This window comes from Lissotriton vulgaris, chromosome 11, assembly GCF_964263255.1.
Source record: "Lissotriton vulgaris chromosome 11, aLisVul1.2, whole genome shotgun sequence".
NCBI lineage: Eukaryota > Metazoa > Chordata > Amphibia > Caudata > Salamandridae > Lissotriton > Lissotriton vulgaris.
Genome location: NC_141699.1, coordinates 6889761 through 6904958, shown reverse-complemented (window position 1 = coordinate 6904958; position 15198 = coordinate 6889761). Strand labels below are relative to the sequence as shown.

The 15198-nt window shown below is 50.5% G+C and overlaps 1 protein-coding gene across 3 annotated transcripts in view; it reads left to right on the top strand.

The window, feature by feature from the left end:
• SEPTIN5 (septin 5) overlaps positions 1-15198 on the top strand; it is a 333604-nt gene that overhangs the window by 247552 nt on the left and 70854 nt on the right. The window contains exon 1 of one of the 3 annotated variants that reach the window (XM_086942640.1): positions 6442-6569. The exons of the other annotated variants lie outside the window; for them this stretch is intronic. Within the exon in view, the coding sequence (XP_086798766.1) occupies positions 6480-6569 (90 nt within the window). The 5' untranslated portion in view covers positions 6442-6479. Of the gene's footprint in view, positions 1-6441; positions 6570-15198 lie in introns of those variants that run through there. 3 annotated transcript variants of the gene reach the window in all.

The following is a 15198-nucleotide window of genomic DNA, read 5'->3' as shown; positions in this document are numbered from 1 at the left end:
TTGTCTTGTTGTCTCCCACAGCAGCGGCATAAATAAAAATAGGCGCCTTGACGCGGCCAGTGCTGGCTTTTTTCATAGCAATTTTTTTTTTTTCTGTTCTGTCGTCTGTGATGCCCACATGCATGAAAATTAAAAAAAAATGTGTTATGACGTAGCCAGCGCTGCCTGCATCACAGCACTTTTAGCCATGCTGCAAGGCAGCAACACTGCTTTGGAACTTGACTAAAACACGTTGGCAAAGCCAATAGGTCTCGCACAGGCCAATGCTTGCTCTTGAACCCTTTTGCGGACAATTCATTCACATGTTTCTCTAATCCCTCAGTAGTCCCAGGCACTACCAGATCAGACACCGCCCAGCTCATCCATTCTCCAAATATGGGCCCAAATAAGTGACTCGCTTGATTCTGAATAATAATACACCTACAAGTCTCCCTTGTACGTACATACTCTCCTGATATATATTTTAAGCATTATGACTCACCTGCCAACTTTGTAAACTTTTCACCATGTGAGAGTGGAGGAGGTGGGGCCTTTAAGGAGGAGGGGTCAAGAAGAGGGGGCTGGGATGTGTGCCCAGCATTGCTTGAGAGCTACTTCTACCGTGTTCAGAATCACAAACACAAGCTTCTGAAGCACCTGTGACTGTCCTGAAGAGGATGCAAACCGAGAGCTGGACTTCAGCCGTGAAGAGCCTCCACGCACAAGTTAGAACTCTCCTCTGTGTTGAGGTCCCCACATCACTGATCTACTTACCTTTGCCTGTGCTTATTAGGTGGTCAGAAGCCGCTTGTTCCTTCTGTCCGAATCTTAGCAGAGGAGCTTTACGCCCAGGTCCACTGGATCACTGCTTGCCCTCAGTTGAAGAGTGAGGTGGAGGGACCAGGCGTACTTCCGCTATAACCCCAGATGCTCAGGTGTCTGGGAGGACTGCGCCATTATGTTTCCAGGGGAAGCTCTTCCCTTTGGCCCACCACTCAGCAAGTCTGCGAGGCATGGACTGGGAGACTTCAGACCTCTAGCTGAGTTGTCCAGTTTCCTCTTCCGCCAAGTACCCTCTGCTGTTGACTCTGCATGGAGTACCTGTTGTATCATTCGAAAAGGCGACACATCTTGGTTTCAAAATTGCTGCAGCAGTGGCAGTGCTTAGAAGGTTCGACCTTATCGGAGGGCTTCAAGGCGCTTTCCAATACACATCCCGCCTCCCTGGTTCTTGAGTCTGGATCCTACACGGCGACTTAAACTACATCACTGGGCTCAGTCGTTGATTGCTGAGACGAATCCCCAGGGCTGTTCTTCCAGCCTTTCATTTTTTGAGGACTGGGACTTTGTGATTTGTTAAAACACGACTCGTTTATATAGGACTTTGTGATTTGTTAAAACACGACTTGTTTATATAGGACTTTGTGATTTGTTAAAACACGACTTTTTTATATAGGACTTTGTGATTTGTTGAAACACGACTCGTTTATATAGAACTTTGTGATGTGTTAAAACACGACTCGTTTATATAGGACTTTGTGATTTGTTAAAACACGACTCGTTTATATAGGACTTTGTGATTTGTTAAAACACGACTCGTTTATATAGGACTTTGTGATGTGTTAAAACACGACTCGTTTATATAGGACTTTGTGATTTGTTAAAACACGACTCGTTTATATAGGACTTTGTGATTTGTTAAAACACAACTTTGACTTGCTCACCAATGCGCTTGGTTGTTGTGCCCCCATCGCCTACAGGAAAGAGACATTCTGTTCTTCCAGTTGCTTCTTCAGGTTTTTCTTTCGCCAAGCTTCATCCCTGTTGTTGTCATTTCTGGATGTATCTGAGTGGCCCCTAATCTCATGAGCATAGCAAATACACACTCCACGGCTGCCCAGCGCCACCTTTGGTGTTTGATGAGACCAGGGAGAACTGCAAAGGTTTTTCTACACTTTATATTGGTTTGTATTCTAACATTTATATAACACGGTTGTGTGATTGAATCACTCATGGGTTTGCCACGCATGCGGGTTCCACGCAGTCTCAACAACGCAAGTCTTAAGCACAAATATGCGTTTAGCACGCACGCCTTTACAACGAATTATGCATTGTTAAGGCATGCATGGTAAAGACATATCCGTGGTTAAGACCTGACAGGTAAGTCTTAAACCCCGACCACTGCCCCTGCCCTGAGTCCTAAAACTACCTCCCTCCATCAAGAAAATCAACCCCCTCAACACCCTCAAAACTAACCCCCCTCCCCTAAGCCCTAAAACTAAAAACTACCTGAACCCCGGCGAGCCTTAAAAATTACCCTGCCCCCCTTAGCCCTAAAAAGTGTTACAATTCTGTCCCCTCGCCCTAAAACGGCCCCAAATCTCCACCCTGACACCTAAACCTACCTCCTCCCTCCTAAAAGAACAACCACCTGGTCCTGAAAACTACACAACCCCCTCAACCCATAAAACTACCCCAACACCTCACAGCCCTGAAAACTACCTGACCCCCAGCACTGAAAAGTACCCCATACCCCCCCAGCCCTGAAAACTACCCCAAGCCCCCCCAGCCCTGAAAACTACCTTGATCCTCCCCAGCCCTGAAAACTACCCCGATCCTCCCCAGCCCTGAAAACTACCCCGATCCTCCCCAGCCCTGAACACTACCGATATCCCAAACCTTACAAACTAACCCCCTCCAAACCCGGCCCCAGCCCGACGTACCTCCCAGTGTCACATCCTCTCCCACTACTTCCGCCAGCCAGCAACTAGACCACGCACTGTCTTAACCACACATATGCGTGGTTAAGTTATATGCATGGTTAGGGCAAGCGTGGTGGTGCTTGCGAAGTTGGAACACACGTGGCTCTGCCCGCGTTGTTGCAACTGTTTCCCATATATCACTTGGTGCCCCTACATGGAGCACTGAAGCCCTGGCTAGCATGCTGCACAGTGGAGTGTTTGTGGTTTAAAGGGTGTTGTCATTGTTTTGATTCAATGTTGGAAGTGTTTCCATGTTGTGTGTGATGAGAACCAAGGTGTGATTATGGTGCTATGGGATGCAGTGCTTACCAGGGTGATGGGTGGAGAAGTGTGAGAGACAGACTCTCCGTTTATGGTTTTCAGCAATCTGGCAGCTTTGAACAGCTTTACACATCTTTCCTTAGGATTACTCAGATGATTGTAGTCACTAAGATGGTTCCAGCACGGGGTTGTCCATTCAGAGATTTCTAGTTTAAAGTTTATGATAGAACAGTGTACGGAACAATGGACGGTCAACGCCTCAAGGAACGGTGTAGGGAACAAGAGACGGGCAGCGACACAAGGAACAGTGTATGGAACAAGGGATGGATAATGAGACGAGGAACAGTTTACAGCAAAATTGATGGTCAATGACTTAAGGAACAGTGTGCGGAATAAGGGACTGGCAACGGCACAGGGAACAGTGTACAGCACAATGGCTGGCCAGTGACTCATGGACCAGTGTATGGAAGAAGAGATGAGCAAGGACACAATGAACAGTATACAGTCCTATAGATGGTCAACAACTGAAGTAACAGTGTACGGAACAAGTGATGGGCAATGACCCAAGGAAGAGTGTTCGGAACAACAGCTGGTCAATGATTGACGGAACAGTGAACATAACAAGAGATGGGCAACGACACAAGGAACCGTGTACGGAACAATGGATGGTGAAAGACTGATGGAACAATGTATGGAAAAAGGGATGGTCAATGACACAAGGAACCGTGTACAGCACAATGGATGGACACCACTGAAGGAACAGCGCACAGAACAAGAGATGGTCAATGACACAAGAAACCGTTGTACGGAACAATGGATGGACAACGACTGAAGAAACAGTGTGCAGAACAAGAGAGGGGCAACGACACAAGGAAGCGTGTACAGAGAAATGTATGGTCAAAGACTGATGGATCTATGTACTGAAAAGGGGATGGGCAATGACACGAGAAACCGTGTACGGAACAATAGTTGGTCAATGACTGAAGGAACAGTGTACGGAACAAGAGACTGGCAGTGACACATGGAACTGTGTATGGAACAATAGATGGTCAACAACACAAGGAACCGTGTACGGAACAATGGATGGTCAACGACTGAAGAAACAGTGTACGGAACAAGAGATGGGCAACAATACATGAACTATGTACAGAACAAAAGATGGTCAACGACTCCAGGAACAGTGTGCGGACCAAGAGACTGCCAACAACACAAGGAACCATATATGGAACAATAGATGGGAAACAACACAAGGAAGAGTGTATGCAACAATGGATGGTCACCACTAAAGGAACAGCGCATACAACAAGAGATGGGTAACGACACAAGGAACTGTGTACAGAACAAAAGATGGTCAACGACTGAAAGGACAGTGTGCAGAACAAGAGACTGACAATGACACACGGAACCGTGTATGGAACAATAGTTGGTCAGTGACTGAAGGAACAGTGTAGGGAACAAGAGACTGGCAACAACACAAGGAAGAGTGTACTCAACAATGGATGGTCAACGACTAAAGGAACAGCGCACAGAACAAGAGATAGGCAACAACACAAGGAAACGTGTACGGAAAAATGGATGGTCAACGACTCAAGAAACAGTTTACGTAACAAGAGACGGGCAAGGATACAGGAACCCTGTATGAAACCATAGATGGGCAACGACCCAAGTAAAAGTGTACGGAACAAGAGACTGGCAATGAATAAAGGAAGAGTGTACAACACAAGGGAGGGTTGTCATCTCAAGGACCTTACTGGCGCTAGGCATAGTCAATGGCTTAAGAGAGCCAGTGCAGCATAAAGACGGTCCACGCCACAAGTGGTAGTCAACAGGGTAAGGGAGAGCTTGACAGAAAAAGTGACGCAGTACATCACAGCGGATGCTAGATGCCCCAAATAATGACTTGACCTCCGAGAGCAGCCATGATGGCGCTGAAGGTCTGCGGTTACCGCCAAGTCCTCCCCTCGTTTCCCAAGAACTGGACAGGAAACCCCAAGCCTTCTACCGTTTTCTGAGGAGTGTGGCTTTCCTCCAGTGGTACAAAAGGGGATGATGGACGGAGCGTTTGAGCAAATCAAACACTCACCCCCAGTCAACTGATCTGGGTTTAATCCATCACCATTCTTTGGCTCACTCAGCCGCCCCAGTTTAGACATGGACATATGCAAATCAGTCTGACCCTGTGCCTCATGGGAACAGTCCAGCCCGAACTGCCAAGCCATGTCTTTCCTGGACCGGAAACAAGCATCCTGGGACCAGTTTCGGATTCATAATCCTCATCAGCCAGGCTATCTTGAATCCAGTGGCCAACTGAGCAAGGGACTCACGTCTGAGCATACCCTGCCAATTTAGGGCGAACAAAGCGATACAAAAGGGGATGATGGCAGTTCGCGCAGTTCGGGCTGGACTGTTCCCATGAGGCACAGGGTCAGACTGATTTGCATATGGCCATATCTGAACTGGGGTGGCTGAGTGAGCTAAAGAATGGTGATGGATTAAACCCAGATCAGTTGACTGGGGGTGAGTGTTTGATTTGCTCAAACGCTCCGTCCATCATCCCCTTTTGTATAGCTTTGTTCGCCCTAAATTGGCAGGGTATGCTCAGACTCGAGTACCTTGCTCACTTGGCCACTGGATTCAAGATAGCCTGGCTGATGAGGATTATGAATCCGGTCCCAGGATGCTTGATTCCAGTCCAGGGAAGACATGGCTTGGCAGTTCGGGCTGGACTGTTCCCATGAGGCACAGGTTCAGACTGATTTGCATATGGCCATGTCTGAACTGGGGTGGCAGAGTGGGCTAAAGAATGGTGATGGATTAGGGCAATCAGACGGCCAGTTCTTAATGCTAATTCGTCTGAAATTAAAATAAACATTGCTTGCAGTAAGTACACATGCCTGCAGTCTCTCATACCTTGCAAAACACCTATACAGTTTATCTTTACCAGTTCAAAAATTCCCAGAATTGAAGAATGTGGGCCACTTTTTTCAGGTACCTGGGGAGCTAAAGGGGGGGGGGGAGTGGGGAGTTGTGATATTTTTGTACCTGATGCTATTTTCTGTCCCAGTCCGACCCTGCGTGTCAGTCACCTGTAAGCCTCTGCTGAGGTGAAGCCAGTTACACGTCAAATTCTGGAATCTTACAGTAATGGGGGGCAGGCAAAGTCAGTCACATATCAGGCATGGGGTGCGGGGTAGTGGGGGCTGAGAATAGTCCATTATGTATCCGGCCACGTGTCCGGGTTTCCTGGGTCAGGCTCTGTGGTATGTCACGATCGGGCCTTAATAGGACAGTAAGGCCCTGTCTCGGAGGCGGCTCGGCTCGCCCCAGCCCCACCAGCCCTTCGGAGTGACTGGCCTGAGGGCAGCCTCCCCTGTCCCCAGAGACCGGCCCGTCACTGGCTACGCCCCGGCTCGGTGGACGGTGGGAGTGGACAGACAGACGTCCGATTTGGGGGCGGCGGTTCCTGTTGCTCGCACTATGGACTCCACCATCATCCAGACGCTGCTGGCCGAGCGGCTGCTGTCCCCGCGGAGCCTAGCGCTGCGAAGCCGGGTCCCCAAGCTCAAGGTAGGCGCTAAGGGTGCGAGGGAGGGAAAGGGGCGTAGTGTGAGCGCGTCGGGGGAGGGAGGGAGAGAGGAAGGGAAGGAGTGAAGAGAGGAGAAGAAAGGAAGAGAGAGCCGCAGGGGAACGAGAGAGGGTAGTGGAGGGGCGGGGAGTGCAGCCCCCGGAGTGAGAGGCATCTGGGAAAGGAGTGAATGCGGGAGAGGAAGAGAGGGAGCTGAGGGGGAGGAGGGGGGAGGGAGAAGCAGACGGACTAGAGCCCCGAGCGGGAGGAGGGGCCGCCTGACAGGATGGGAATAGAGGGTCTACGGCAGCATAAAGGAAGGAGGGATAGAAGAGAGTGAGGGGCTTATTGGAGGTGAGGAGAAGAGGGGTGGGGACCCACAGACGAGAGGGAGGACATCTGTTGAAAAGATGGGGATGCAGAGAGGAGGAGAGAGGGGGGAAGAGGAGGTGGAAGAGGGAGACAGGCGGGAGGAAGGAAGGAGAGGGAGACGGGAAGGAGGAAGCAGAGAGTCGGGAGTGGGAGGGGCCCGCGGTGAAAGGGGGACACGGGGAGCTGAGAGCAGAGGAAAACAGGAGAGAAGCTGAAAGGGGTGAAGGAGGAGAGAGCGTGAGCCGGGCAAGGAGGGAGGGCAAGAGAGCCGGGCAAAGAGGGAGGGCAAGAGAGCTGGGCAAGGAGGGAGGGCAAGAGAGCTGGGCAAGGATGGAGGCAAGGAGGGAGGGCAAGAGAGCTGGGCAAGGAGGGAGGGCAAGAGAGCCAGGCAAGGAGGGAGGGCAAGAGAGCCAGGCAAGGACTGAGGGCACGTGAGCCAGGCAAGGAGGGAGGCAAGAGAGCTGGGCAAGCAGGGAGGGCAAGTGAGCCGGGCAAGCAGGGAGGCAAGTGAGCCAGGCAAGGAGGGAGGGCAAGAGAGCTGGGCAAGGAGGGAGGGCAAGAGAGCTGGGCAAGGAGGGAGGCAAGCAGGGAGGGCAAGTGAGCCGGGCAAGCAGGGAGGCAAGTGAGCCAGGCAAGGAGGGAGGGCAAGAGAGCCGGGCAAGGATGGAGGGCAAGAGAGCTGGGCAAGGAGGGAGAGCAAGAGAGCTGGGCAAGGAGGGAGGGCAAGAGAGCTGGGCAAGGAGGGAGGGCAAGTGAGCCGGGCAAGCAGGGAGGGCAAGTGAGCCAGGCAAGGAGGGAGGGCAAGAGAGGTGGGCAAGGAGGGAGGGCAAGAGAGCCGGGCAAGGATGGAGGGCAAGAGAGCTGGGCAAGGAGAGATGGCAAGAGAGCTGGGCAAGGAGAGAGGGCAAGAGAGGTGGGCAAGGAGGGAGGGCAAGAGAGCTGGGCAAGGAGAGAGGGCAAGAGAGGTGGGCAAGGAGGGAGGGCAAGAGAGCTGGGCAAGGATGGAGGGCAAGAGAGCTGGGCAAGGAGGGAGGGCAAGAGAGCTGGGCAAGGAGGGAGGCAAGCAGGGAGGGCAAGTGAGCCGGGCAAGCAGGGAGGCAAGTGAGCCAGGCAAGGAGGGAGGGCAAGAGAGCCGGGCAAGGATGGAGGGCAAGAGAGCTGGGCAAGGAGGGAGAGCAAGAGAGCTGGGCAAGGAGGGAGGGCAAGAGAGCTGGGCAAGGAGGGAGGGCAAGTGAGCCGGGCAAGCAGGGAGGGCAAGTGAGCCAGGCAAGGAGGGAGGGCAAGAGAGGTGGGCAAGGAGGGAGGGCAAGAGAGCCGGGCAAGGATGGAGGGCAAGAGAGCTGGGCAAGGAGAGATGGCAAGAGAGCTGGGCAAGGAGAGAGGGCAAGAGAGGTGGGCAAGGAGGGAGGGCAAGAGAGCTGGGCAAGGAGAGAGGGCAAGAGAGGTGGGCAAGGAGGGAGGGCAAGAGAGCTGGGCAAGGATGGAGGGCAAGTGAGCCAGGCAAGGAGAGAGGGCAAGACAGCTGGGCAAGGAGGGAGGGCAAGAGAGCTGGGCAAGGAGGGAGGGCAAGAGAGCTGGGCAAGGATGGAGGGCAATTGAGCCAGGCAAGGAGGGAGGGCAAGAGAGCTGGGCAAGGAGGGAGGGCACGTGAGCTGGACAAGGAGGGAGAGCAAGTGAGCTGGGCAAGGAGGGAGGGCAAGTGAGCTGGGCAAGGAGGGAGGGCAAGTGAGCCAGGCGGGGGAAGAGGGCAAGTGAGCTGGGCAAGGAGGGAGGGCAAGAGAGCTGGGCAAGGAGAGAGGGCAAGTGAGCTGGGCAAGGAGGGAGGGCAAGTGAGCTGGGCAAGGAGGGAGGGCAAGTGAGCCAGGCGGGGGAAGAGGGCAAGTGAGCTGGGCAAGGAGGGAGGGCAAGAGAGCTGGGCAAGGAGAGAGGGCAAGAGAGCTGGGCAAGGAGGGAGGGCAAGTGAGCCAGGCAAGGAGGGAGGGCACGTGAGCCAGGCAAGGAGGGAGGCAAGAGAGCTGGGCAAGCAGGGAGGGCAAGTGAGCCGGGCAAGCAGGGAGGGCAAGTGAGCCGGGCAAGGAGGGAGGGCAAGAGAGCTGGGCAAGGAGGGAGGGCACGTGAGCTGGACAAGGAGGGAGAGCAAGTGAGCTGGGCAAGGAGGGAGGGCAAGTGAGCTGGGCAAGGAGGGAGGGCAAGTGAGCTGGGCAAGGAGGGAGGGCAAGTGAGCTGGGCAAGGAGGGAGGGCAAGTGAGCCAGGCGGGGGAAGAGGGCAAGTGAGCTGGGCAAGCAGGGAGGGCAAGTGAGCTGGACAAGGAGGGAGAGCAAGCGAGCTGGGCAAGGAGGGAGGGCAAGTGAGCTGGGCAAGGAGGGTAGAGGGAGGGCAAGTGAGCTGGGCAAGCAGGGAGGGCAAGTGAGCCAGGCGGGGGAAGAGGGCAAGTGAGCTGGGCAAGGAGGGAGGGCAAGTGAGCCAGGCAAGGAGGATGGGCAAGTGAGCTGGGCAAGGATGGAGGCCAAGTGAGCTGGGCAAGGAGGGAGGGCAAGTGAGCTGGGCAAGGATGGAGGGCAAGTAAGCCAGGCGGGGAGGGGGAGGGTAAGTGAGCCAGGCAGGCGTGGCGAGAGGGCAAGTGAGACAGGCAGGCGTGGCGAGAGGGCAAGTGAGCCAGGCAGGAGCAGTGAGGGTAAGTGAGCCAGTTGGGGGTGAGAGTAAGTGAGGCAGGCAAGGAAAGAGGGCAAGTGAGCTGGGCAAGGAGGGAGGGCAAGAGAGCCGGGCAAGGAGGGAGGGCAAGTGAGCCAGGCAAGGAGGGAGGGCAAGTGAGCCAGGCAGGCGTGGCGAGAGGGCAAGTGAGCTGGGCAAGCAGGGAGGGCAAGTGAGCCGGGCAGGCATGGCGAGAGGGCAAGTGAGCTGGGCAAGGAGGGAGGGCAAGTGAGCCAGTTGGGGGTGAGAGCAAGTGAGGCAGGCAGGGAGAGAGGGCAAGTGGCTGGGCAGGGAAGAGAGGGTAAAGGAGCTAGGAGGGAGGAGAGGGCAAATGAGCCAGGTGGAGAGAGACAGGGGATGAGCGAGCCAGGTGGGGGTGGGGGACAGCTAGTGAGCAGGGTAGGGGGAGAGGGTAAGTGGGAATTGAGGAGGAGAGGGTTGGAGCGGTGCCAGTAAAAGGAAGGATGGGAGAGCGTGGGCAGAGACACTGAGATAAAGTCCACCCTTCCTCTCCCTAAGAGAGGCGGTGTATCCGGGGAGAGGAGGGAAACGGGCGTGGACGCTCTAAGATGAGGTGGAGAGAGAGAGGGAGAGAGAGAGAGAGCTAGAAAGGGAGGGAGAGAATAAGTGCATTGAGAGAGGGCATTGGCGAGAGGCATTATGGGACATTATGCTCATCTGTTTAATAATTTACCAAAGACGCACTCCAGCGCAAAGCACCCTGGGGCCAGGGCTTGCACCGCAAATAGGTGCGTGTTTGTCCCTCAGAGATGTGCCTAACGCACACATGCCAACATTTTAGGACAGGGACGTGGGAGATTTAAAATAAAAAATCGGGAGAATGAAAATTCCCCATTGACTTCTATTGTAGAAAATGCAATTTCAGGCGGGAGACAGCTAAAATAAGCGAAATAAGCTAAAATAAGCTAAATAAGCTAAAATACATGCCATAGACCCTCCCGGGTCTATGGCATGTATGCTAACGGTACCCAGTAACATGAGCAAAACCTTTTGTGCCTAATTTACACGCGTTATTCTTCATGTTTTTCTTTTTACCCGACACCAACCACGAGCTAATAGCTGGTGATAGGCTCATGTGCAAAAAACAGAATGACAAAAGCCCCCGATGGCAGGTAGGTACTGGACGCACAAGGCCCGTCGGTCACGTGCCAGTAGTGGCTGGATGTTTCTTTCTTGCCTGTCCTGTGACTTTCATTCGGTGAAGTTGAACCGGAAGTCCTGACGGTTCTTGTGCTATTCGTTAAAGGGGGTCACCCCTGGGGTGACCCCCTGGTGACATTTGAAAGTGGTGAGGCGTAAAAATTAGGGATGAGTTTTAGGGAGAAGCAACCACTGCATTTTCGTTTACTTTCGCCTTGTCATAATTTTGAAAACTGGGTAGGGTGACCAAAATTTTAAAGCAAAAAAACGGGAAATTTTGGAAAAATAGAAGAAGGACTATACTTTTACTTCAAGCGAGGGCACAGAAGGACAGCGCTCCTCAGTAGAGAATTACAAACCAGGCAGTAAGAACATACATAAGATACAATTTTTAAACCCAGGAGCTTTTCCGTGAATTAAATTGCTTTCTTGGAACAACTGCTAACTATCACTACTTTGTAAAACTTTAAAAAAAACACCTCCCCCCGTTTTTAGTCGACCCTCTCCAAAAACCTGAACATGAGCTAAATTTCTCGAAATCTGCATGGACAGCTGGTGAAAAACGGGGACCGTCCTGGCAAATCTGGGACGCCAAGTCACCCTAAAACTGGGGGCCCGTCACACCCATTTGCACAGAATCAGAATTACAATTGTAATGCGTGACCACTGTCCTGTGCGCTCTGCAGAGAGGCCAATGATTGGATGGCCACGTATTCTGAACACCTTTTTGACCCACTGACAGACCCCGTGAGAAACCTTCAGTGCCATCAACCACATCTCCAGAGCTCTCAATGGTACAAACAGGGGTGCCGCTCAGTGGAAAGTGTGCACTGTACAAGAGTAATGTGCTGCATAAAAAAATCAGAAACCGCTTCCTGGAAGGAGCTAGCATTATTTCACATTATCCTGCATAATAAATTGGCACCCATTCAAAACTGATAGCCTACCAGAACGACAAAGCTCTCCGGAGACTGCTGATGCCTAGCAGTGCTCCAAAGTCACCCTCAGATGCTCATGGAGAAGATGGACACCGCTAAGCAAGGGCGGCTCCTCCACGTGGGCGGAGTAGCGTCGCCCCACTGCTTTCTCGTAGTGCGAGAAGCAGAAACATAAAATGGTATTTTAAATAGCAATTTATGTTTCTGCTTCTCGCACTGCGAGAAAGCAGAAGGGTATGCCCGGTTGGGGGCGGACGGGTGGGCTTTCCTGTTCCAGGAAGGGGAGGAGTGTCTTGCCCACTGTTGTGGGTGCTGACTGTTTGGCCAATCAAACCAATTATTCACACTCTCCATTTTCTCAATGTAGGCTGCATGCAGCCTAAATAGAGAAAATGGCCTCCCCATAGATGCCTGTGGGGTCGGCGTCCTAGTCCATCACAACGATACGATTGCAGCATTGTGATTGGCTTAGGTGAGGCGAGGGAAACTGCCTGCTTCCTGTGAGACGTTAGGCACAGAGAGGAGATCCGATGCAAGACCAGAGGCGAAGGTGAGTTTAAATTAGATTTTTTTATTAACCCTCCCTGCGTGACCCCCCATGCGACACCCTCCCAAATCCCGCCCTCCTCCCACCCTAGAGTCATCCCGGCCACGACTGCGCCTAAGTGCAGATGAGTGCAAAATAATAAATGCGCCAGTCGGCCTTTCACTCCAAAATTGGGGTGCAGCACCCGTGACTAGGTATGTGGGCTCTGCAGTACAGAAGGTGAGAGAGCGGAGGCCTGCAGCAGGAGCATCCAGAGAGGAGGAGCAGACCAGTGTCCTGGCACAACAGCAGTAGGAAGTGGGATGGAAATAACTCCTCTCGCTAGAGAACAGGCGTCGGAGGAGGCATTTAGCCGATGACTCTGTTCCGAGAGCTGCCATCCAGCTGAGCCATCAAGTGCGAAGGGAGGCAGAGGGAAGGAAGGTGGTTGACTTCCTACAAATACCAACGTGAACGTAACCAATCCTGGAGCTGCTCTGACGCTGTTTTCAGCATGAGAGAAGCACCTGGATTGGTTTGAGCAGGCAAACCCAGTGCCCCTTTTGAGGCTAGGGGCCTGTGCCTACAATCCCCCAACTGTTTAACACCTCTGGGGTTGTTGCTGTCTGAAGTGCACATGTCGGGCTGGCCGTCCCAAGACCGGTGGCCAATCTGACATGCTCAGTCTGCATTGGCACGCTTGGCAAGTCATCCTGCTGCCAATCAGCAGGAATCTGCCCACCCTCACACTCACACAAAAAAAATCATTGACTGGCGCAAGAAAAAATGCAATATGTGAAAAATAACAATCCCAGGCATACACTAAGGAAAATACACAATAGATTCAACAAACAAACTAGTTCAGTTAGAAAAAATATTCATATTTAATTTGATAAAAAGGGGATAAAAAATAAGTGCATTAGTCACAATTGATAAAAATAATGATACATATGTATTCACAAAACAGATTAAAAAGAAGACAGATGGCATCCAGTCAACGCGTTTCGACATGTACAATATGCCTTCATCAGGACTTTGACCATCAACAAGCTCTGTAAAACATAATTATAACATAGTATTACTGTTATTGTAATCCTATCGTGACATAATTACAACTGAACTAGTTTAAAGTTTGTTACTACATTCTATTGGTAAAAGTACAATCTTCATTCCAGGTAAATGATGTACCGCTTAAAATAAAACAACTCAAAAGTTGGACTACCTATGCATAGACGTTGGTCTCTGAAGCAACACATGACTTAATTGGTGAATACTCCATAGTTTATAGAAACAAGACACGATATAAATTGTGTTCACAGAAATAGCAAAGAACGTAATAACTTATTGATAAAGGACAGCAACCATTTAGTTCCACTAGGGACAAATAACAAAGAAAGAGGGATGTGCATGTAAGCTATCCTATTTTATATATATTACATATGGAAAGAGTTGTTTTTTACTAATAATCATTAATACATGTTTTGCTACCATATCACTATGGGTCTTGTCACAGATATGAAAAACTTTTTTATATATACAGTTTCAAAATACAAGTTATATGATACATATTCACAAAGATATATGCACATGTCTGTTCCTAAACTATGAGAAAGACCAATGTAGTCGTACTTATTGAGACAATAAACAATAAAGATGAAAGAAAAGATGAAACAAAGGAAAAAGGATAGATAGTAAGGAATTACTACGTTTATAGGAAAATGGGAATTTTTATTTTACTGGGAGTTATGGGATTAGTTGACCTAAACTCAAAAGGTGCTATTTTATGTAAACAGAGGAATAGATCTATCCTCTTTTTAAATGGTAGCCTAATATCCATTCACAAAATTAGTATACTCTTACCTAATAATCTTATGCGTGGGCAGCGTGCGTGGGTGTGCTACAATTCTCTTCTCTTTTTAGGTTATGATATAGGAACAAGGCAGAGAAAACCTACGGGTAAATGGTATGATCACATTAATGCACATTTTATTGCTGTTGTTGGTATAACAGAAAGGTTGTTCCTTTAGCGTTCTTACCCTGAAAATCGATTTTATATATTCAAAGAGTGGGTTCCAGTCATTCGGTTGGAAAATACCATAATATATTAAAATGTCGTAATGGAAACCTATCAAAAGAGAAAAAAGATGCACAATGTGGGATGGGTTCGAGTAATCTATGATTGATATTGAAGTACACATGTAAACCGCTTACCTATAGGTAAAGTTAGAGTTGCTTGTAGATAGGAACAACCATTACTTATGACAGATAAAATTGGTTGACGAGAGCGTTAGTACAGCGTCATAGGAGGCGAGGTGACTCCTAATGGAGAGAGTGATTACCCATATTAGATGTTAAATCTATTTGTTGCGTTGTCGAAGCTAAAACTAGACGGGAATAGGTGACCATAAGGCAAAGATATACCTTTAGAAAGCTGATTTAGACACGTTAACGTCTCGCTCGTCCAGCGTACATGGTTGATAGAATATGGCTGTCGAGCCGACTTGCTGTGAAGAGGGATAAAATTCAAACGCACGTAAGCCCTTCTCTGCGCATACAGTTCCTGTTAGATGAAGGGGGGAACAATTTAGTATAGTGGACGGCAAAACTATAAGATGCTATAGAATTTTCTGACTAAGTCCCGCGATCGCTTACCGTGAGCGCCGAAGGTAACCGGCTGCATCCGGGTAAAGTTGGGATAGGATTCAAACACACGTAAGCCCTTCTGTGAGCATACGGTTCCTGTTAGATAAAGGGGGAACGCTTTAGTATAGTGGGCGCCAAACCCATAAGATACTATAGGTTATTCTAATTAGGTCCTGCGATAACTTACCGTGAGCGCTGAAGGAAACCAGCTGCATCCGGGTGTCTGCCAACGGGTCAGGTTGCGAAAAAAGAACGACTCTAATTGGAGGTTTAAGGCGTACTTTTATACGGACATTTTT